Raw genomic sequence first — 21,822 nt, forward strand, 5'->3', positions numbered from 1 at the left:
TGCCTATTTACTGGTTCCTAGTTTGTTCAAAGTGAGTATTTAGTTTTACAATCTTCAACGTCGTAAAATATAACACTTTTACGTGTTTTCATTATCGATAAATATAACTCGCACTCTTTTGCTGAATCTGGCCCTTTTCTCTGGAGCTCTCTAACTTTTTCTACGATTACTTCTTCATCACTTATGCAGTTCAGAACGGACCCAAGACTCATCTGTTTGCAAAATTCGTTGAAGAACGTTGTTGAACATCGCGGAAATAGCGCTTTATCAACTAATTGATTGATTGATTGAAAGTTATTAGAAAAAGAAAAAACATTAGTAGAATGATATTGGAGACAGAACTGTAACGAATCTTATTTCGGCAGCTTTATAACCAACAATTTCTCAAAAGAAATTGACAATAAAATATTGCCCAAGGATTATTTGCTCGTTAAAAAATTCGAAAAAGTCGTATATATCTTAGAACAAAGTTGAAACATTACATACATTAGCCAAATATTTGAGTTAATTGATCGGTAACAATCAAAAAATAAATAAAATTAAAGTTTTAAAAAAATTGATAAAAACGTTGTTGATAAATACGAGCAGATCCTAAAATTTGTGTTAGTAACAAATCACGATAAAAATAGGTCAAATCAAAAAATGTTGAATATTCGACAATGAGTCGATGGATCGAATTATAAAACTGTGAAATAAAATTAATCAATCAAATGCTGCAATTTTAAAACCCAGGCCCACATTGAAGGCAGCTGGCTTGGTGGAATGTACGGAAAGATGATGTCAATGCCTCCACTCGATGAATGTTTGTTCCATAGAAACGAATCATAATACCCAAGCATTGTAACCTTGGTGGCTGAAGATGGCTGTGGAGCTCCTAACGTCAAAATATTTTGTGCTGGCCAGTTCAACACAAAGACATAAACCACTTTTTCGGAATCAGATTGTTTAGAGGTGTACCTTGAAATAACAATTAAAATAATTTAGCATCAATACAATTCACTACAGTTAATGTACACATACACACCATATGTTCTTGCTGATGGTGTCGTTTTGAAACTTCCAAGGAACTGACGAATAAACTGCCTCCCCATTAACTTTCAACCACGTACCCAGTTGCCTCAACCTCTCCTCAAAGATGGGATCGATTCGTCCATCTGATCGAATTCCGGCGTTGATCAATATATTTCCACCACAACTGTAGTTTCATTCAAATTATCGATAAGAAAATGGTTTGTATTTATTTATCACCCAATTGGTTCAGACATTGTTTAGATGCGTTCCGCGTTTATATTCTCTTGTTATATGTTTGAATTATGGTTCTATTTAATGTTGTTTTTGTCAAACTGAATGGTTCTAACAAGCCTAACGACGCTGTGCTTGTATTTCAATAAATGTGTAGGCATATATGCCATTCGGTGTGTATTAGACATACATCCATTTTAGCACAAAAGTTTAGTTCAAAACAATGCAAGAAAGAGATTTGTTAGCAACTAGGCGTCTGTCAGAGCTGAACATTAATGAAAAACTACTACTTGAAAGCAATGAAACAAACCTGATTGTTGATGCTACCTCAGCAATTAAACCTTCTATTGGAATGATGTCGCTGAACTGGGCAACACGTCTGTAGCCCCATGAACCAAGATCCAATGTCATGCAGTTTTCCCATTTATGCTTTTGCAGAATTCCTTTTAATGAAAATACTACAATAACTTAACATCATGTATGTATGGGTTTTGCAATTATTTTTATCACCCGTCATATATTATTAAAGATAAATATTATATATCAGTTGAGCATTCAACAGCTTTTTTTTAGAAAATTTTGTCAAACCTACTTCCTGAAATTTTTGGAACAAATTCACAACTTCAATTCAACTATATTAAATTATTTTCTTTCTAAATTTACTTAATTTTGACCTTTTCTAACAGCTTCCTAACCAACATCTAAGATTCGAGGCTTCATATACAAATTTTAATCCAATTCTTAATGTTTTTTCATTTCCAGTCATAATCTGCCTAAATATCTATTTATGTAAAATTTGTTCAGATTATAAGATTTTAATTGTCCATGGAATCATCAATTCTTATCAGAAATTATTTTCACACAATTCAATTTAGTAAACATTGATGAAAAGTGATAAACAAACTGTAGTTGGAAGCTTTTACCAAAATGGGAAATTTCTTTTTTAATATATTTCCTCTTCTCTCCTTATTCATATGCAGTTCATTTAAATTCTTTATCAAAATTTCAACAAAATACTTAAAACAATCAATAGCTGTTTTATTCTAAACTAACTTTAATATTTATTGCTTCATTTCCAAAAAAAATTATTACATTCTTTGGATTCTAGTTCAAGATACAATTTTTATATTTTCACATCTATATTTTTGAAATTTAAAGCAAAGGCAAAAAACCCAACTTGAAAATAATGGTTAGAGTCTATAATTTCAATTTATAACCTTGTAATCTTGTAAATGACCTTTTAACCTTTATTTCTGAAATATTTTCTTTACACTGATCTCCCTTAGTTTACAATATTCAAACTAAGCTGAAGTAATATTATTAGCAAAGTTAGCTTACTTTAACATTTTGCACTTAATATCCAAATGAGCAAGTAAATTAATAATGCAGTAGTACAGGGTGAGCAAACTACGGCCCGTTAAGCTATTTTATGCGGCTCACGAGGTCGTGTTTGCCAAAAGTCAGCCAGACATTATGAATACAAAAAAGGAACCTTAAATCTTAAAAATATTCTCTTCTGGGTCAAAAAATTTGCTATTTAAGTACATATGTGGCCTTTCAAGGTTAAAATAGTTTTCAACGTGGCTCTCACAGCAAAAAGTTAGCCCACCCCTGCAGTAGTAAATACTGCTTTGAGATAACATTTATTTTCATTTTCATTAGTCACTGAGTTAGCTCAGTTGATAAAAGTGCTATAACTCGTGCTGTTATTAAGTGATAGCCTGGTGCATATACTCTTTGTCCAAAACTCAAAGATGCAAAAGAAGCAATTGGGCACGTGTACATAATATGTGCATGTACTTGTGCAGATATGTACAACCTTTGTGGCACTAAAGTTTAATTTTAAGTATAGAATGACATGAGCTGAATTATAAGAAAAAAAGAAATAAATTTTGATCAGTGTATTTGAAAAAGATTGTTTTTGAATATAATGTTAGTGGTGCTGTAGATGTTTCATCATTTATTAGTTTTAGATAGGAAATGTCATATCACTGAAGATTGTAAATTAAATACAAATGTTTTAATCTGTTCACAGAAATAATATTTAAAAAAAAAATTCGAAAAATGAACTATGAAATTTTATAACATATAATTAACCTGGATTGTAGCGATCAGAGCATGTGTAAAAACCTCCATGATTGCACAACATGCCGCTGCCCCATCTGTCATTCACCACCACAGTATCTTTCACTGGGCTGGTAACAATTATTTTAACTTTCAATTATTTTTAACATTGGACACATTTTGTTGAAAGTCATTTCCATGTTCTAAAATATAAATGCAAAAAAACAAACAAATTGAAATTCAATAACTTCTGTTATATGGTGATACCACATATAACCAGTCAAGGCATACATGTTCTAAAGAGAGCAATCATGATACAAAAGAAGTGTTTACCTGTCATTATAGAGCCAGGCAAGGAACTCTGTACTGTTCCAGTATTGATAGGGTGCCTCCCACTCTCCATCTGACCAAATAACATCAGGCTTGTATGTGTTCACAATTTCAAACAACTCAGGCAAAGTTTTGCTCTGAAATATTTTAAAATGCCATTATTATAATTATATCACATTATTTTACATCAATAAAATAATGAAATACAGGTCACACCAATATAATAAATATCTGTTGTAAATATCAATTATAATCAATAATACCATAGTTTACCATTGTGAACGAGTTGGTTTTAAAAGAATTATTCTTGTCTTGTAAGTATAATGGATGAAACCATTCAAACAAGGAATGATAAAGCCCAAAGTGCAGATCTGTCCTGTTTCTTATCGAGTTGGCAAGTTCACCTTCCAAGAAATACATTAATACAATCAATAATGAAGTTATTTGTTACAACCCCGTTGTTAAGTTCAAAGTTTAGAAAAAAAAACTTCAAAAAAGTTTTTGAATTTACCATTAGCTATCTATTCAGAATTTAAATGATAATATCTTGGTTTTCAAATATTTTAATTTTTGCAACTAAGAATTATTAATGGTCTTTCAGTGGTTAATCTCACACATCAAAAAATAAAAACAGACTTTTTTGGTTACACATATATTACATACAAATGGCGCACCTACTAAATCCTTTTTGGGTCCCAAATCTAAAGAGTTCCAATTCCAAGAATATTTAGATGGCCAATTAGTATATCCTTCATGATGTTTGCTGGTGAGAACCACATATCTAAACATTTGTTTTAATATTTTTAAATTATTTATATTTGTTGATATGATTCTGAAAAATAAAATTTCAAATACTTTGCTCCTGCAGCCTTGAAGATGTCAGCAAGCAGATCAGTATCATAAAATTCTGCTTTAAACTGAGAACCAAAATCTGCATATGTAAAGTTGGGTGGGTAGTTCTTTCTCATGAATTCCAAAGCATCTGGATTTTTAGTTTCTAGTGACCACCAAAACCATTCAGATTGAAATGAAGGCACAGAAAAGACTCCCCAGTGTAAGAAGATTCCTATCTTAGCCTCATCAAACCAGGCAGGTAGTGGTCGTGAATCTATGGACTCCCATGTCGGCTCGTAGGTCTTTTTGTTGCTGACCGATGATGCAGTTGAAGTTGAACATGCCAACATAAACACACAAACAGATAATAATAATATCACAGACATAGTATGGAACTGTCAGTAGATGTTGTTGTTGATCGTCTGTCGCAAAATAAAATTTGATTTCAATAATAAGAAAGAAATAAATAAAAATTGTTTAGCAGTCAGACAACAAATAAAATGGTAACAACGATTGATGTAAAGTAAAATAATAAATAAATTATATATTAATTATATATATATAATGGTCGGTGAATGAGATCATGTGCAATCACACGCACGTAGTCGTCTTGGAAGCTGTCGGTAAGTTCAGAGGAACAGCTCAACAGATTAATATTATCACAATAACAATTTATATTATATACTCTATACTGATTATATCAAGCAATTAAGTATTTTAAGAAGATCAACGAATCAACCAGAGAAATGAACGGCGCTAAGGGTAATCCAACATCCAACATACATATATGTATAAAAACATATAAAGAAACTAAAGAAACCTTGGATACATACATCTCTATATTGTATTACTATTTGGTGGTATTCGTATGTAAACAAAGCCGTCTTGTGATTCACAGCTGAAAAGCAGAGCGCATCATGTGTCGAGTTATATGTTATATGAAACACATTAAAACGACAAATGTATTGATGTATTGTAGAGATTTTAATTTACTAGCATGGACTCTTAACATAGCCTATATAACCATTTTTACTGGACAGATCGCACAATTATTTGAGTGGGTCATCTCGGAATCTCCAATGTGGCGCGTAAATGAACCTTGGTATGGGATGGGCAGCAGGATAATTTAGGATTTATTCCTAATGATCTTCTAACATGGATATGATACGGATGACATTTTATTCTGCAAATATGCCGGAGCATATTTAGACCATCTTGTTTTTTAAACTGTTTTGAAAAATCACAATCAATTATTTTTTACATATACCATCATTAAATTTTTTCAGTCTTTATTATTGCAGTTCTGATATGCGCAGAACCACTTACAATTTTATACATATATTATCTATAATCTTTTATTACGTTCTTCGTATCTTTATTCATTGATTTGAAAGAGCCACCTTCGCCACAAAGGCTGTTTATCCTTTTCACACGACGTACACATGCATTTATGTGCACGCGCAAAGCACCGCATCATATATGCTGAGTATATTTGAACCGCTGAGCCATCTCGCTGGCCAACATGCGACAACTTACGTCGTCTCCCCATTTACCGACCTCGTAAGGATGGATGGCTGGGTTGGCCGGGGGTTGGCTACCCGGATAAACCAACGGATTCGAATCCAAGCCGTGGGAGTGGTAGACGGACACGAGAACTACTCGGCCACGAGATCCCTAAATTAATAATAAATAAATATTATGAGGGTCGAAGATAATAAATCAATTAATGAGTATAAGGATCAAATAGTGCTTTTATTTTCTTACTGTTCAACGGCACATTTCAACATTTTAAAAATAACATGCACAGAAGCAAATGCATCATGTACTTAAGCAAATAATAACGGGGACCTTGTAGCAATCGAACCAAGTCACCGTCTCTATCTCTACGAAGCAAAATCGTATGATAATTCTTCTGTAGTTTTAAGATAGTTTTATATTTTACTTTTTGTGCTAATTTTTGAATTCAATTTTCTATACACTTGTAAAAACCCAAAGTTAATAAAAAAAAAGTATAAAAAAGCGTTTTTTGACTCAAAGAAGGAAAGGTGACTCCCTCGTAATTTTAGTGAAGTTTGCCAGAAGTTCTGTTTGTAAACATGTTTAATTAAATTCGATCGCAGCAATAACGACCTAAAATAAACTATTCTTCATTGAGCTGAGACCAGAAGATGCAAAATATTGTTATATCCGCTGGGATTGTCGAATTACGATATTTAACGGATTGTAATTGGTTATTATCTTGGTTTAATAATTCTACGTTGTAATCAGATAACTTTGTAACGCGCGATGGGTTTGTAAAGTATAAACACAGCATGACTTGAAGTCAGAGTAGTGAGATTCGAGTTGCGGAGGCTAGAGTTGGAGCTATAAATTATTGGCAAATTGCATGTGATAGAGATTTCTAACATTTGAGCCCAATCACGGCAATAACAGCGCCAGGCACACCAACTATTACACCGCGTCACACAAAGAATCATAGATGTGACAAATAAATGAATGATTTCCATTCAAAGTTGAAACGTACAATTATATAAAAATTATGACAAAAGTGTTAATGCAAAATAATTTTCAAAAATAAAAAAAAACAGCATAAAAACAAAATCTATGGCGGTTGATTAATTATCTAAATATTGCAGTTTGAGAACCCAGGCCCACATTGAAGGCAGCTGGGTTGGTGGAATGTACGGAAAGACGATGTCAATGCCTCCACTCGATGAATGTTTGTTCCATAGAAACGAATCATAATACCCAAGCATTGTAACCTTGGTGGTTGATGATGGCTGTGGAGCTCCTAACGTCAAAATATTTTGTGCTGGCCAGTTCAACACAAAAACATAAACCACTTTTTCGGAATCAGATTGTTTAGAGGTGTACCTTGAAATAACAATTAAAATAATTTAGCATCAATACAATTCACTACAGTTAGTGTACAGATACACACCATATGTTCTTGCTGATGGTGTCGTTTTGAAACTTCCAAGGAATTGACGAATAAACTGCCTCCCCATTAACTTTCAACCACGTACCCAGTTGCCTCAACCGCTCCTCAAAGATGGGATCGATTCGTCCATCTGATCGAATTCCAGCGTTGATCAATATATTTCCACCACAACTGTTTATAATTTAAATTCGGGATAAAAATATTGTTTAATCAAATTCCAGGAGAACAGTGAAACAGACCTGATAGTTGATGCCACCTCAGCAATTAAACCTTCTATTGAAATGATGTCCCTCAACTGTGCAACTCTTCTGTAAGCCCATGAGCTAAGATCTAATGTCATGCAGTTTTCCCATTTGTGCTTTTGCAGAACACCTGTCATTTTGAATTATTTTCAAAACAAGAAAATGGTATTCCATAAATATATCATTCATTTTTTCAGATTTTGTCTTCAATAATCATTATTTTTATCGAGATATCTTGACTATTTCCCGTATCATCATCAATCAAGGAGTTCTCAATAGACTATATTTCGCTGAAAATTCTACGTCAGGATTTGCCAAAGTTTAACTTTAAAATTAAATTGTCTTATTAGCGCTGTCGAGACAAGTTCAGCGTTGACCTTCTCTACAACATTTTATAATGAATGCCTGACGTCATTGCTGATTTTATTTCCAGCAAAGTTTATAAACAGTGACAGATCTAAACAACATTGATGGAGGTGAGTAGGAGGCAACATTTAAAATATGTTAAACGTTTGAAATTTTACGAAATTGCTAGTGTGGACAAAATTAGGTTGGCGACATTTTTTTTGCTTATCACGCCAATTTCTAAGTTTTACTGACCCTTAATAAAAACGCTGCTCACAATTGACCCTACGCTCCCGAAACGCCACTGAATACCATGGACCAATACCAATATAAATTATATTGACATGAACCATTTCATTTCTTAGCACACATTATGACAGCAAGCTAGGCATATCTTCAAATTAACTTGCACAATCATTTAAATAACATGCACGCACATAAATTCAAAGATTATTTTTGACATCATAAATGCCTGTAAATTAATTATGAAAATTGTCTTACAAAAAATTTAAAAAAAGTTATGAGCACTTATTCAACTGTTAAACCATTAGGCATAAACAAATTGTTTGTTAATTTGTTAGATCAAAATATTATTAGACTGACTTGACCCCATATTACTTGATTAATTGATTATATTTAATTGCAGGATTAAAACAACACATCAAATTCTTTTAGCAGAAGAACTGTGGTTAAATTTGACATGAAATATGAATGTAAGCATGCATAAAAAATCAGAAGAAACCTGGATTGTATTTATCAGAACATGTGAAGTACCCACCATGATTGCACAATGTACCACCTCCCCACCTGTCATTCACCACAACCGTCTCACTCACTGGACTATTTATATTAAATAAATTTTATGTTCTTAAAATTCATTAAATTAATTAGAAATTTTAAAACAAGCATTTTAAATATTTTTATTTATTAAAGAAACTAAAGGTTGCTTAGCTTAAACTTTCATGTTTAAATTAATAAACTTGATTAATTAATGTAACCAAAATGTAACTGAAGAAAAATATTTCATAGTTTATAGAAAAAAAACTATTCAAGGTAATGTTTTCATTTCAATATGCCAGATTTAAATACATGCTGTAATAATAATTATAAATTTACAAAGAATAAGTTTTGTCAACCTATCATTATAGAGCCATGCAAGAAATTCAGTACTGTTCCAATATTGATAAGGAGCTTCCCAGTCACCATCAGACCAAACAACATCAGGCTTGTATGTGTTCACTATCTCATATAACTCAGGCAGGGTTTTTCTCTAAACCAATTAGCCAAAATTAATAAAACTTCAAAATATTCAATATAAAACAAGAAAAAAAATTTTCAAATATCACCATTGTAAAAGAGTTAGTCTTAAAAGAGTTATTCTTGTCTTGCAAGTATAACGGATGGTACCATTCATAAAGAGAATGGTAAAGACCAAAGTGTAAATTTGTTCTGTTTCTTATTGAGTTGGCAAGTTCACCTGTTTTAAAAAAGATTTTTTTAAACATGGATATTATTATAAAAATAACATTCTGAAAATAAACAGATCAAAATTTAGAAAAGAACAATATAATAATATAATGCATATGATGTTAGATATGTTTTCATTTAATAAATTAATGATGCTTATACCTTATAATTATAATAACATACCTACTAAATCCTTCTTGGGTCCCAAATCTAAAGAGTTCCAATTCCAAGAATATTTAGATGGCCAATTAGTATATCCTTCATGATGTTTGCTGGTGAGAACCACATATCTAAACATTTGTTTTAAAATTTTTAAATTATTTATTGATATGATTCTGAAAAATAAAATTTCAAATACTTTGCTCCTGCAGCCTTGAAGATGTCAGCAAGCAGATCAGAATCATAAAATTCTGCTTTGAACTGAGAACCAAAATCTGCATATGTAAAATTGGGTGGATAGTTCTTTTTCATGAATTCCAGCACTTCTGGATCTTTTGTTTGCCATGAATACCAAAACCAATCAGCTTTAAAAGAAGGCACAGAAAAGACTCCCCAGTGTAAGAAGATTCCTATCTTAGCCTCATCAAACCAGGCAGGCAGTGGTCGTGAATCTATGGACTCCCATGTTGGCTCGTAGGTCTTTTTGTTCTTCAGTGTTGCTGTTGAATGGGTCAAGAATGCAAACGCAAGCAAAAAATGAAACGCAAATGAAAATTGCATTTTAAACAAATTAAAATTATGTTATTATTTATTTCAACGCCAAAAAATTAAAACGAAATAAAATAGTCGGGAGGTTAAATTAAAAATTGTTGAATTCCAATAGAATAACAATCAGCATCACATCACATGATGTGCGGGTGATTATTTGATCATCGGGAATTCACCGTTTGCCGCAGTGGATTAAATTGAAACATCATTCGTGTGATGTACGAAGAAATGTCATTTGTAAGGGTTAAGTTTTATGCACGTTAATTCAATTTGTTGGTAGATACAGTTAAAAGGATGCATGCATCATGTGTATATAATCATGCATGATATTTAACTACATTGTTAACAATCCATTACATATCAGTACGGTTCAGTTATTGTTATAAAGATGTTTTGTCTTGTAATATCGTTATGTTTATATATATGTATATATATATATATATATATATATAACACATTTATATATATTTAAGATTATATTTTATAAGTATATATATTTGAAGGTTTGAAGGTATATAAAAATATACCAATATCCACTTTAAATTTTCTTTTTGCAGGTAACAGGTAGGTACCAAAGATACACAAAGCATAATTTAATTTACTTTAAAAAGAAAACACTTGAGTGTGTTGGTAATGATCGCATATTGATATTATTATTATTGGGCTGAAGTTTTTTTTAGAGCTTTCGCATCAATAAATTTTAGAAATGGTAGATAGATTGGATATTGGTCTATAACTGGATGGATAGGACCTATCTAAATTATGTTTTTTCTATGAGTGGGAGACTACGCTGTTGCAAAACTATCAGGAAACTGTCTATAAAATGAGAGATTTGTAAGGATGGATATGGCAGTTGATAAGGTGTTCATGCAGTTAATACTTGATGTGGAAAAGATCCACTGGTGATGTTTTATTGCAGGAAGATTTGATGATCTCATCAGGTGTCACATCATCGAAGAGCCCGAAGCGAAGATGATTGCAGGCTGAGGTAGTTACATGATCTAAACTTGCATCACCTGATGATACCAATAATTGTTCAATATTTTTAAAAAATTGTTGATTTTGTTGGGGACTTTATCATCTACTGCAGCAAACTCTTCTAATGTCATGCCATTGAGAAGCTTGACTTCATTTGCAGAGTTCTTTTTTTTCCATTTCAATTTGTGCTACATCCTCTAAAAATTATTGTTTACACACATTCAACATTTTTTGCTTAGGAAGTTGAAATTTGGTTTAAAGAAAAATAAACGTTTCACAATTAAATTTAAAAACAAAAAAAACGAAACCAAATATAAAAACCAGAAAATGATTACCTTCATTGATATTAGGTGTTGGGATCTTGAATCTTTTAGAGCGGATATTTTTTATTCGACACCGGAAAATGTTATGAATTTAAAATAATTTGTTTTTTATTATGAACTTTTTTTAAAGGTCGTGTTTCTTAGAAGATAAATATGTGTAGCGATAAGCAATCATCCTCAATAATGAAAATAAAGGAACCGGAGTCGGAAGACAGAGTCGAGAGTCGTAAATTTTTAAAAAGTCGGAATCAGAAGCGGATGTTTTTTATTCAACTCTGACACCCTAATTTCAACTACTTCAATTAGTTTTTCTAGATCTATTTTATGAAGATTTCGTTTAATTTAGCTATAATATTTTATTTAGAATTGTGTCGCTGAATGTTAATATTCAGATGATCTCATTGTAAACTGCATAATTCAATAGTTGCTTTCCAAGTGATGATCACCCACCAAGACACATTCAACCGAATTGCACCAGATGCCATTTTTATATTTCGTGTATAGCTACAAGTTGAACTCTTTCATGAATTCCATTGTGGCTTTTTGTTTTACCGATTAAACCAGGTCAGCGTTAAACCTTTGTAGCTCCATTCTTATGCTAAACACTTTATCATTTGAGTTCAACGTTTTTATCAGCAACGGAATTAAAAAATAAACAAAATAGTTAATGTTTTGTAAAATTTGTTATCGAAGCTTGTTGTTGCCATAGAATTTTACTTGACCTCATCGTTGACTTGCAGATGTTTGCATTCATCTTTTTTGTGCCTCAACTCTCGCCGAATACTGCTTGGAATTTCACTGCTTGAATTATAATGAATGTGTGACTTTGTTGCTGTTTTTGTTTCCAGTGGTCCGTGCGCTGATATGATCTCGTCACTGAGTCAAACAGAGGTATTGAGCCTGTTCCTGTTCCGTTCATGCGATAACAATTCAACATGCATAGCGAACTAGAAAGACTCCATACATTTGTTATTTTTGCAGTATTTATAACCTTGTCTTATTGAAATAAAAAAATACAACAAGAACCAAGAGCATACATTTCTTAACATCTGTATAAAACTTTTATTTCGGATCAAAAATTTAAAAACTATACAAAAAAATAAATAACAGAAAATTGCTAAAAAAGAATAAAAAAAAACTGCGTATAAAAGCTATAAAAAATTTTGATGGTTCTGTAGTAACAAATGGACATGCAATACAAACTTTTTAAACAATTATTTCAGCTCTGTTTTCAAAATAGAAGATAAAATTAATTTTCCTACTTCTCTACCAAAAACAAATGCTATATGCACAGACCCATCATTTAATGAAATCATTATCAAGACTAAATTAGGTAATCTAAATGTAAATAAAGCTATTGCAGTAGCTGGTGGACATCCTAGAATTTTTAAAGAGTGTTCAGTGTTCTAGCAAAATCACTGAAAAAATTATTTGATAAATCAAGCCAAAACGGTAAAGTGCCAGAATTGTGGCTATGTGATAACGTTACACCCCTATATAAGAAATGTAATAAATTAAATCCATCAAACTATAGACCGCCTTCTCTAACATCTGTAGTTTGCAAAATAATGGATAGTATAACAAGAGATACACTAATGAAACATCTAAATGAAAATAAATTAATTATCAAAGAACAACATGGTTTTGTAAATAATAAAAGCTGTTCACGAATTTATTAGAGACATTTGATTTAATAACAGAAGCAAATGAACATAATATACCTGTCGAAATAGCATTTTTTGTTTTTGCTAAAGTTTTTGATTCTGTACAACATGAACGATTATGTATAAAATTAGAAAACATTGGTGTTAAAGATAAATTGTTAGTTTGGTGCAAAGCATTTTTAAGTAAAAGAAAGCAGAGTGGTAATGGGGAAGTATGTGTCAAGCTGAATAGATGTCCTGAGTGGGGTTCCTCAAGGTTCGGTACTTGGAGCATTACTATTTGTGGTGTACATCAATGATCTTACTATGAACGTCAGAAATAATTGTAAATTATATGCAGATGACACAAAAATTATTAAATTACTAGAAAATAATAAAATTAATAATGATTAATAATAAAAAATAATGATCTAACTATGAACGTCAGAAATAATTGTAAATTATATGCAGATGACACAAAAATTATTAAATTACTAGAAAATAATAAAATTAAAACTAATTTACAGAATGATTTGAATGAAATGTTTAATTGGTCAGACAAGTGGTATGGGAAATTCAATACTGAAAAATATAAAATAAAGCCTATTGCTTGGAATAACTCTAGTTTTGTTTACTATATGTATAATGATAGGAAAGAAAAAACAAATTAAATGAAACTGAACTTGAAAAAGACTTGGTTATTTGTGTGTCAAATAATCTGAAATGGATGGAACATGTCTGTTATGCAGTTGGGAAAGCAAACAGAAAACTAAGCATGACTAGGAAATCTTTTCTATTTCCAGACGAAAAATCACTAAAATTACTTTATACATCTCTAGTAAGACTGCACCTGGAGTATGCGGCTACAGTCTGGAATCCATATCTAACAGGAGAAAAAAAAAGTTAGAGCAAGTTCCGAAAAGAGCAACCAGAAAGTGTAAACTAAAAAACTTACCATACCATGACAGAATAAATATGATTGGTTTAACAACGTTAGAAAAAAGAAAAAAAAGAACCAGAGATGGTATAATTCATATGTACAATTTGTAAGTGGCACAGATGTAATAAACTGGCATAAGGAACCGATATTCGTGTTTGACCCAAGAACAAGAGGACATAATAAAAGATAACGAATGGAAAAAGGTAAAAAAGAAAACTGCCGAAAAAAGTTTCTACAAATCGTATAGTCAACAAATGGAATTACTTATCTCAGTAAATAATGGATGCAAAAGGTTTGAATATTTTAAAAACAGTATAGATTCAATTAGTGAATGAATATTTTAAGGCTGTTACAGTCACGTTAGTACTGCAATATGACTCAATGCATATTTTTAGTATTATTATTACATGAAAAATGAATTTTGGCTATCAAACTTTAACTTCAACTCAAACATATGTCCAACAACACCAAATTCTAACAATCATTTGTTTAGAGAACCACCACCCAACGGCCTCCCACTGTTAACTTCAATTAGAAAGTTTATTACACGTTCCAATAATCGATCGTTCAAATGTTGAGTAACATCAATTAAAATGGCTAATCATTTTCAATCTAGACGATAATAACAAGATTATCAATTGAACAATGAAATTTATAACAACCCCGTCGTTGGTTCCACGCAGTCAACTAATATATAAACTACAAATGTCTCGTTAGTACATGAATATTTTCGAATTGAACTGGTTTTAACATCTGCTTGTAAACATTATCATATTTTAAATTACAAGAGCATTTCATATAAGTGAATGAAAATGGCAAGACGAGTATCATTCCTGTTGTTCAACGAGGTGGATCAGAGTTACCAGGTTTATAACAACGTTTCTGACGGAGGACTTCCAATCAAATTTGTTGAAACAGTTACTGAACCATCAATCGACACAACACAAAACTTGAAACGAAAATCAATATTGAAAGAAGCAAGTAGATCAGTTGAACGCATTGAGCCAGTGAACCCTGAATACGATACGACGAACAACGAAAAATACATTCATCCTTCTAACAATTGTTCTACGTCAAATAATACAAAAAAGGCATTGCAATCATTATGTTGCTGCTGTTTATCAAGTGAATGTAAAAATCTCGAAAACACAACAACAAACAAGACGTCTTCATCGAAACGTCTGTCCAACATCATCAACAAAAGAAGAAACAGCATCAACCATTCACTACTGAGATGCTTCCAAGTTGTCACAAACGATGGAAGTGAGGACAGCGATGATGGCATTGAGGAAATAACATTCCCATCTTATGAAACTAGTTGTTCATCGAGCTCTTCAGCTGACACCATTGTAACATCACTTGCGAGCTGTTCTTTTATAAATGCAGAATTATTTGAAAATATCAAGTACATAGACGACGAAGACAATGAAAATGTTCAAAGTCGTATTGAGCCAACTTTTGAAATCCTCTCAACAAGCAGTTATTCAGGAGATCATGGCATCGATCTCACTGGCGACACCACACCACAACATATCACTTCAACGTCACACGATGCATCCACAAGTAATTTGAGCAACTATTTCAGCGATGCTTCAAACGCATCCACACTTTCTTCAGCTACCTTTCCAAGCAACAACACTTCAAACTCATATCCTGCCATCAACTGCATGAACTTAAAAATGAATTCTTACGAAGTTACTTGCGACCCATTTGGTTGTTTTGTTGAGGTCATCTGCACGTCTCATGAGTTGCATTTCAAATGTCCTTGCTGTTCAGCTGTTAAAACAATGCAACCTGGACTAAATTATTACTACTTGTTGAAGCACATCTTCAACGAAGACCATCCTCATAAGATCATGCAACAACTCAAGAACTGCATCTGTTCATCGGTTGAGGCTGACAAACTGGAAAACTATGAAACAACGAGAACAAAAAATTCTCTGCCTAGAAGAGTAACAAAATCTCTTATTGGTCGATTGAGACGTTTCTAGCAACAGAATGTTTCTGATGCTGAGGTTTCACGGAAGCAATGCGTCTTGTGAATACGTTATTGAATCACTTTTGTCATTGTTTTAAGTTTCAATTAATTATTTAACGTCATTTTCCATATTTTGTAAAAAAGATGTTTGAAATTTTAAATAGCAATTTGTTTATAAATAAATGTTTTATTTTGTTAAAAAAATCAATCAGTCAATTTTAAATAGTTTGAAGGAAAAAAAATTTCGGTCTTCATCTGGGGTGGTAAATGCAAATCTTAATAAAAATTTTTTAGTTAGGGTTGAATATTTGCGCTAGATTTTCTAGCTAATTGGCTCTATCTTCTGTAATATGTTCAAAGCCTTTTAAAAATCATTATCATTAATTTTCAAACTTATTTGGATGAAAAAAGTATACATTGACATTTTTTATGAACTCAACTATACAGTTTACTAATTAAAAGTTATTTTAGTAAAAACATTACATATTTTTAATAGCTTCTTTGATATGGTGCGTGTAGTTGCATTATTAAGAGTGTTAACGGACAATTCTTCCCCATTATTAAAAAGGCGTTAAAATAAACAGCTTTTATCTTCCAACACATAATCAACTCTATCCAGTAACCAAAAATGTTGTAACATTATCTACTTGTGAATCTTGATAAAATAAATCAAACTATAATAAACAAAATCAATTATTAATACTCAAAGTCGTGCAATGTAAAGTATATTTTTTTACAACATTTTTGAAAGAATGTGTTTTTTCACTGGCCACTACTTCAGTCAAAATATATTCCAATTCAATTTTGTTAATTATTTGTTGCATTAAACGACATCAGCACCCCATTTTAGTTTGGGTAACGGGCAAAAATGATGATGGATAATGAACATTGATGATGAATGTTCTGTTGGGCTTAATAAATTGAAAAGTAATTTCCCTGAATGAACTTTTTTTTATAACCGGTGCGCTAACTGCGCTCACGCGACTTAGCATGCTGTTTACAATTTCGATAAAAAAAAACCATTGTTTTGAATTTAAAATATTTGGATCTTTTCCAAAAGAGAAGTTCAAATTACAATCGAAACGTAAAAATGAGAAGGTTTATGTTTGTTGGCTTTGCATATTATTAAAAATATATTAGTTGTTCAAATTTTGTAATTTCAGAACCCAAGCCCACATTGAAGGCAGCTGGTTGGGTGAAATGTATGGAAAGGTTATATTCATGCCTCCACTCGATGAAAGTTTGCTCCATTGAAATGTTGCATTATGCCCAATCATTGTGACCTTGGTAGATGAAGATGGCTGAGGAGCTCCTAACGTCAAAATATTTTTTGATGGCCAGTCTAAAACAAAAACATAAACGGCTTTGCTAGTGGCAAGTTGTTTAGATGTGTACCTTAAAAATGATAATACAATTTATACTGTATGACAATTTAATAAGTATTTCAGTTAATTAGCAAAATAATTTAACATGGTGCTCACCATATGTTTTCGGTGATGGTGTCGTTTTGAAACTTCCAAGGAACTGACGAATAAACTGCCTCCTCATTAACTTTCAACCACGTACCCAGTTGCCTCAACCGCTCCTCAAAGATGGGATCAATTCGTCCATCTGATCGAATTCCAGCGTTGATCAATATATTTCCACCACAGCTGTAGTTTCAAGTGTAATACATATTTTTTTTTACACTTGATAAACCGTTTAGTTTTAAACGCAAATATACCTTATAGTTGATGCGAGTTCATAAATTAGCTTATTGATTGTTATAATGTCTTTTAATTGGGCTACTCTTCTGTAACCCCACGAACTGAGGTCCATCGTCATGCAATTCTCCCATTTATGTTTCTGAAGAACACCTGCATAATATGTTGAGCAGTTAGTTTATGGCGGTCCACATAAAATACTAACGTGATATTGGTTGAACCTGGATTGAAACGGTCTGTGCAAGTGTAAAATCCTCCGTGTTTGCACAGTGTCTCCCCTCCCCATCTATCATTGACCACAACTGTATTTTTTACTGGGCTGGAAAATTTGGTTTTCAAAATATAAAACCAAAATAAAATTGGTGAATGCTTTTCAAATTATGTTATTATTTTCATAAAAGTGACCGAAATGATTTTAAAAGACAATTTTTCCCATTTGAGAAATTATTCAGTCAGCGTTCGGTCGGTCAATCGGTCAGTCAGAGTAACAACCTGTCGTTATAAAGCCAAGCCAAGAATTCAGTGCTGTTCCAATATTTGTAAGATGCCTCCCACTCTCCATCCGACCAAACAACATCAGGTTTGTACAGGTTCACTATCTCATATAACTCTGGTAACGTTTTACTCTGAAGATTACAAAGTTTTGGTAGAAATCGATGAAAATGTTCTCAATGCTTAATCTGTAATAATACCATTGTGAATAAGTTCGTTTTAAAATTGTTGCTTTTGTCGTTTAAATATAAAGGGTGGTACCATTCAAACATAGAATGATACAATCCAAATCTAAGGTCAGTTCTTTTTCGAATGGACGTGGCCAGTTCTCCTATCAAATAATTTATAATTTCAAGATATTCTTTTTGATTATGTATAGTTGTTAATTAAGAAACTCGCTACATTCAACCTTCAAATTTATTGAAATTATTTAATTTTTTGAATAATGAAAAATCTCACCTACTAAATCTTTTTTGGGACCAACATCCATCGAGTTCCAGTTCCAAGAATAATTGGAAGGCCAATTTGTGTAGCCCTCATGATGCTTGCTGGTCAGGACTACATATCTATCAAAATTAAAAGTTATGAATTCATTAGTAGAACTTAACCGTATTTATTTAATTATTAATAACTTTGCTCCTGCGTCCTTGAAGATGTCAGCAAGCAGGTCAGTATCATAAAACTCTGCTTTGAACTGAGATCCAAAATCTGCATATGTAAAGTTGGGTGGATAGTTCTTTTTCATGAATTCTACAGCGGCTGGATTCCCATTGTTCCAACTATTCCAAAACCATTCAGACTGAAACGAGGGCACAGAGAAGACTCCCCAGTGTAAGAAGATTCCTATCTTAGCCTCATCAAACCAGGCAGGCAGTGGTCGTGAATCCAGAGACTCCCATGTTGGCAGGTATGTTTTACCACTCTCAGAAAGAGTCGGCAACACCAGTGCAGCTATAAAAATGCACAAACCTGTCATGGAATAATACGTCGTTATTTTAACCATTCTGTTAAAATAAAGTTTTGCAAAAATATTTTCTAATATTTTTAAATTATTTTTTTCATTCCAGCCACAGTATTTATATTAACGTAAAATGTTTGATAACCTATCTCATGCGATAACGATACTATTTGTTCAGGTTACGATATATTTATAGATTATTCTAATCTGTTTGAAGATGAGTTGAAGCATGTGATTATTAAATATTTATCTCATCGAAGAAGTTTAAGCCAATTTAAGTAAATATATAATTTTATAAATTAAAATGAAATTAATAATGATTAATTTTTTCAATATTTAATAATAAACACGAATCTTGATAACTGTATATCTGACTGTAATTAAGAGAAATATTTGGAGGTGTTTTTCAGTGTTTTAATCAATTCTTGTTTTTCGTTGTAGAATTTTTTCAAGTTCATGATCATTGATTAAAAAAAGATATAGAAATGAATTTTTGTGTTTATTCCATTAATGTTCTCAAACCGATGTACTGAAAATTACTGATTTCTTCCAATCCCTACATCGGTAATAAAATTTACTGATACCGATGAATGTGTAAGGTAGAATAGTTGCAATTTTTAGGTAAAAAATGAAAAATAGTAAGTGTTGATTTTGTTGATAAATAATATTATTTTAAACAAACAATAAATTAAAAGTAAAATTATTTTTTTATCATATTTTAATTACATAATGGTAGAATGTGAGCCGGTTGAACCATCCTAGTTAGGGGTGAATGTATATAGGAAGTCCCATATAATTTAATGAATACATATGATTGGTTGCTGCTAAATTGTAGGCCCTATTTATTGGTATTTACCGATTTGGAGAGTTCTCCATATGCCGATAATTTGCCGATCACATAACGATCAAGCGAAAATGTACCGATCTGCTAAGCTAATCGGCGTGATGGCCCAATGGTTAAAGGCGCCTGGTCATGCTATTGCAATGACTGGGTTCGAATACAAATAGATCCCCGCCTATCATATGCAATGTGTATGATGCGTGGTTTACACGCGTATTCATATACGTTGTGTGTGTTTGTCGTTGAAACTTCTGAAGCTAACGCAAAAGAGAGAGAGAGAGTAACCTTTAACCTTTTAATCATTTACTTAAGCGTTGAACATTAAACGTTGGTGTTTCAAATATTTAAAACCTGATACAAACCTGATACAAATACATATAGATAATTATAATTTAGCGATGCGTCAGGAAGATGTTTCGTAAGCATCAACTAGCAACATCTATGATTGATCTTAATATTTTTTAGTGCATTCTACACTCAGTGGTGGATTTAGGGAGCGGCGGTTTCCCACATTCTGAGCACTATTTTTAATAAAAAAAAAAATTCAACAGTTAAAGTTAACAGAAAAAGCAGCGTTTTAAGTCGAAAAAATCGAATCGACCAAAGATGGACGTAATAAGCAAAAGAAAAAAGTAGTCAGCTACAAACTACTACAAATTTTAGCCTCTCCCGTCAAAATATTGACACTTCCCGTGAAAATTTAAACATTTACAAAAATGTTGATCTTTTTCAAAGTTGTTTAGATCCGCCAGTCTACAAGTTTATTTTTAATTTTCATAAACTAAAAGTTCTCCAAAAAACTTTAGTGAGAAAAATCGAAAAAACGAACTACAAACATATTAACGCCAAACATTCGGTAGAATTTATAGAATATTGTAAAAAAAAATATATATATATATATATATATATATACAACATTTTTATTCTTGCATTTGACGATCAATTTGTTGCGATACGTTTTTTGTTTTATTTTTGTTTGTTCTATTTGTTAGAGCCTTTGAAAATATTTTATTTTAAAAAGCGCTGTATAAATTTTTATATATTGTATATATATATATATATATATATAATATGAAATTCATATACGATATTATTATTACGAAAATTTATATACGGCGCTTTTTAATTGTTGAATCTCAAAAGCGCTACTGGATCATAGGCAAATAAAACGGACGTTCATTGGGCAAATAAATTAATAAATATATATACGTATATACCTATTCGTATATACGTATTGCTTATATTATATCTTATATATTATAGCATATATATTATAGCTTATATATTATATATATTGTATCCATGGTCCACATGAATCTTGTTATATATTTATGTGTGCGTGCATGTGTGTTTGCGTGTGTGCGTGCGTGCGTGCGTGTGCGTATATAACTTTAGTGTCTAATATGTTGACCCAATAAAGTTAAATTAAATTAAGAATTTTTTTATTTATTGTTAGTCTTTGCCCAAAAATAACAAAATACTGAGTAATTACAAAAAATACACTCCTATTTGATGCATCTGTGTTGATTGCGCTGATTAATAATAATTTATCGAGACTGTTCTACTCGTTGGATGTTTTGTTGTTGCAGTTTTTAAATAAATTCTTTTCTTTGTCAGCTGTACTAGCCTTCATACAAATTAAAATGAATAATAAAAAATATAAAAATTAAAATAAATGAATAAACACAAAATAAATGTAACATCCAAATAGTATGGATATACCCAGTCATATAAGGATATTCGGCAATGAGAAGGTTGACACTTTATCAGTAAAAGTTCATCAGATTCCCATA

At 31.7% G+C, this 21,822-nt stretch overlaps 5 protein-coding genes across 5 annotated transcripts; 2 read left to right on the forward strand and 3 right to left on the reverse strand.

The window, feature by feature from the left end:
• Positions 1–698: 698 nt before the first annotated feature.
• Positions 699–4,820, reverse strand: HELRODRAFT_79707 (hypothetical protein; the record flags this gene model as incomplete). Its single annotated transcript, XM_009019634.1, has 8 exons — positions 699–957; positions 1,025–1,195; positions 1,553–1,685; positions 3,340–3,437; positions 3,640–3,773; positions 3,910–4,040; positions 4,311–4,417; positions 4,492–4,820. 8 exons carry the CDS (start codon positions 4,818–4,820, stop codon positions 699–701), a joined length of 1,362 nt encoding a protein of 453 aa, XP_009017882.1.
• Positions 4,821–7,085: 2,265 nt separating this feature from the next.
• Positions 7,086–10,185, reverse strand: HELRODRAFT_79628 (hypothetical protein; the record flags this gene model as incomplete). The annotated part of the gene is made up of 8 exons (XM_009019635.1): positions 7,086–7,344; positions 7,412–7,582; positions 7,651–7,783; positions 8,741–8,838; positions 9,135–9,268; positions 9,345–9,475; positions 9,649–9,755; positions 9,824–10,185. 8 exons carry the CDS (start codon positions 10,183–10,185, stop codon positions 7,086–7,088), a joined length of 1,395 nt encoding a protein of 464 aa, XP_009017883.1.
• A 3,357-nt stretch (positions 10,186–13,542) lies between these two features.
• Positions 13,543–14,024, forward strand: HELRODRAFT_79613 (hypothetical protein; the record flags this gene model as incomplete). Its single annotated transcript, XM_009019636.1, is given in 2 exon segments — positions 13,543–13,757; positions 13,775–14,024. Coding segments are annotated over 2 exon segments (465 nt in total), but the record flags the coding sequence as incomplete, so codon positions are not given.
• Positions 14,025–14,869: 845 nt separating this feature from the next.
• Positions 14,870–16,048, forward strand: HELRODRAFT_172984 (hypothetical protein; the record flags this gene model as incomplete). Its single annotated transcript, XM_009019637.1, has 1 exon — positions 14,870–16,048. One exon carries the CDS (start codon positions 14,870–14,872, stop codon positions 16,046–16,048), a length of 1,179 nt encoding a protein of 392 aa, XP_009017885.1.
• Positions 16,049–17,171: 1,123 nt separating this feature from the next.
• Positions 17,172–19,206, reverse strand: HELRODRAFT_79486 (hypothetical protein; the record flags this gene model as incomplete). Its single annotated transcript, XM_009019638.1, has 8 exons — positions 17,172–17,430; positions 17,517–17,687; positions 17,759–17,891; positions 17,960–18,057; positions 18,231–18,364; positions 18,431–18,561; positions 18,690–18,796; positions 18,863–19,206. 8 exons carry the CDS (start codon positions 19,204–19,206, stop codon positions 17,172–17,174), a joined length of 1,377 nt encoding a protein of 458 aa, XP_009017886.1.
• Positions 19,207–21,822: the final 2,616 nt, after the last annotated feature.

The sequence above is a fragment of the Helobdella robusta genome (assembly GCF_000326865.2).
Source record: "Helobdella robusta unplaced genomic scaffold HELROscaffold_25, whole genome shotgun sequence".
Classification (NCBI taxonomy): domain Eukaryota; kingdom Metazoa; phylum Annelida; class Clitellata; order Rhynchobdellida; family Glossiphoniidae; genus Helobdella; species Helobdella robusta.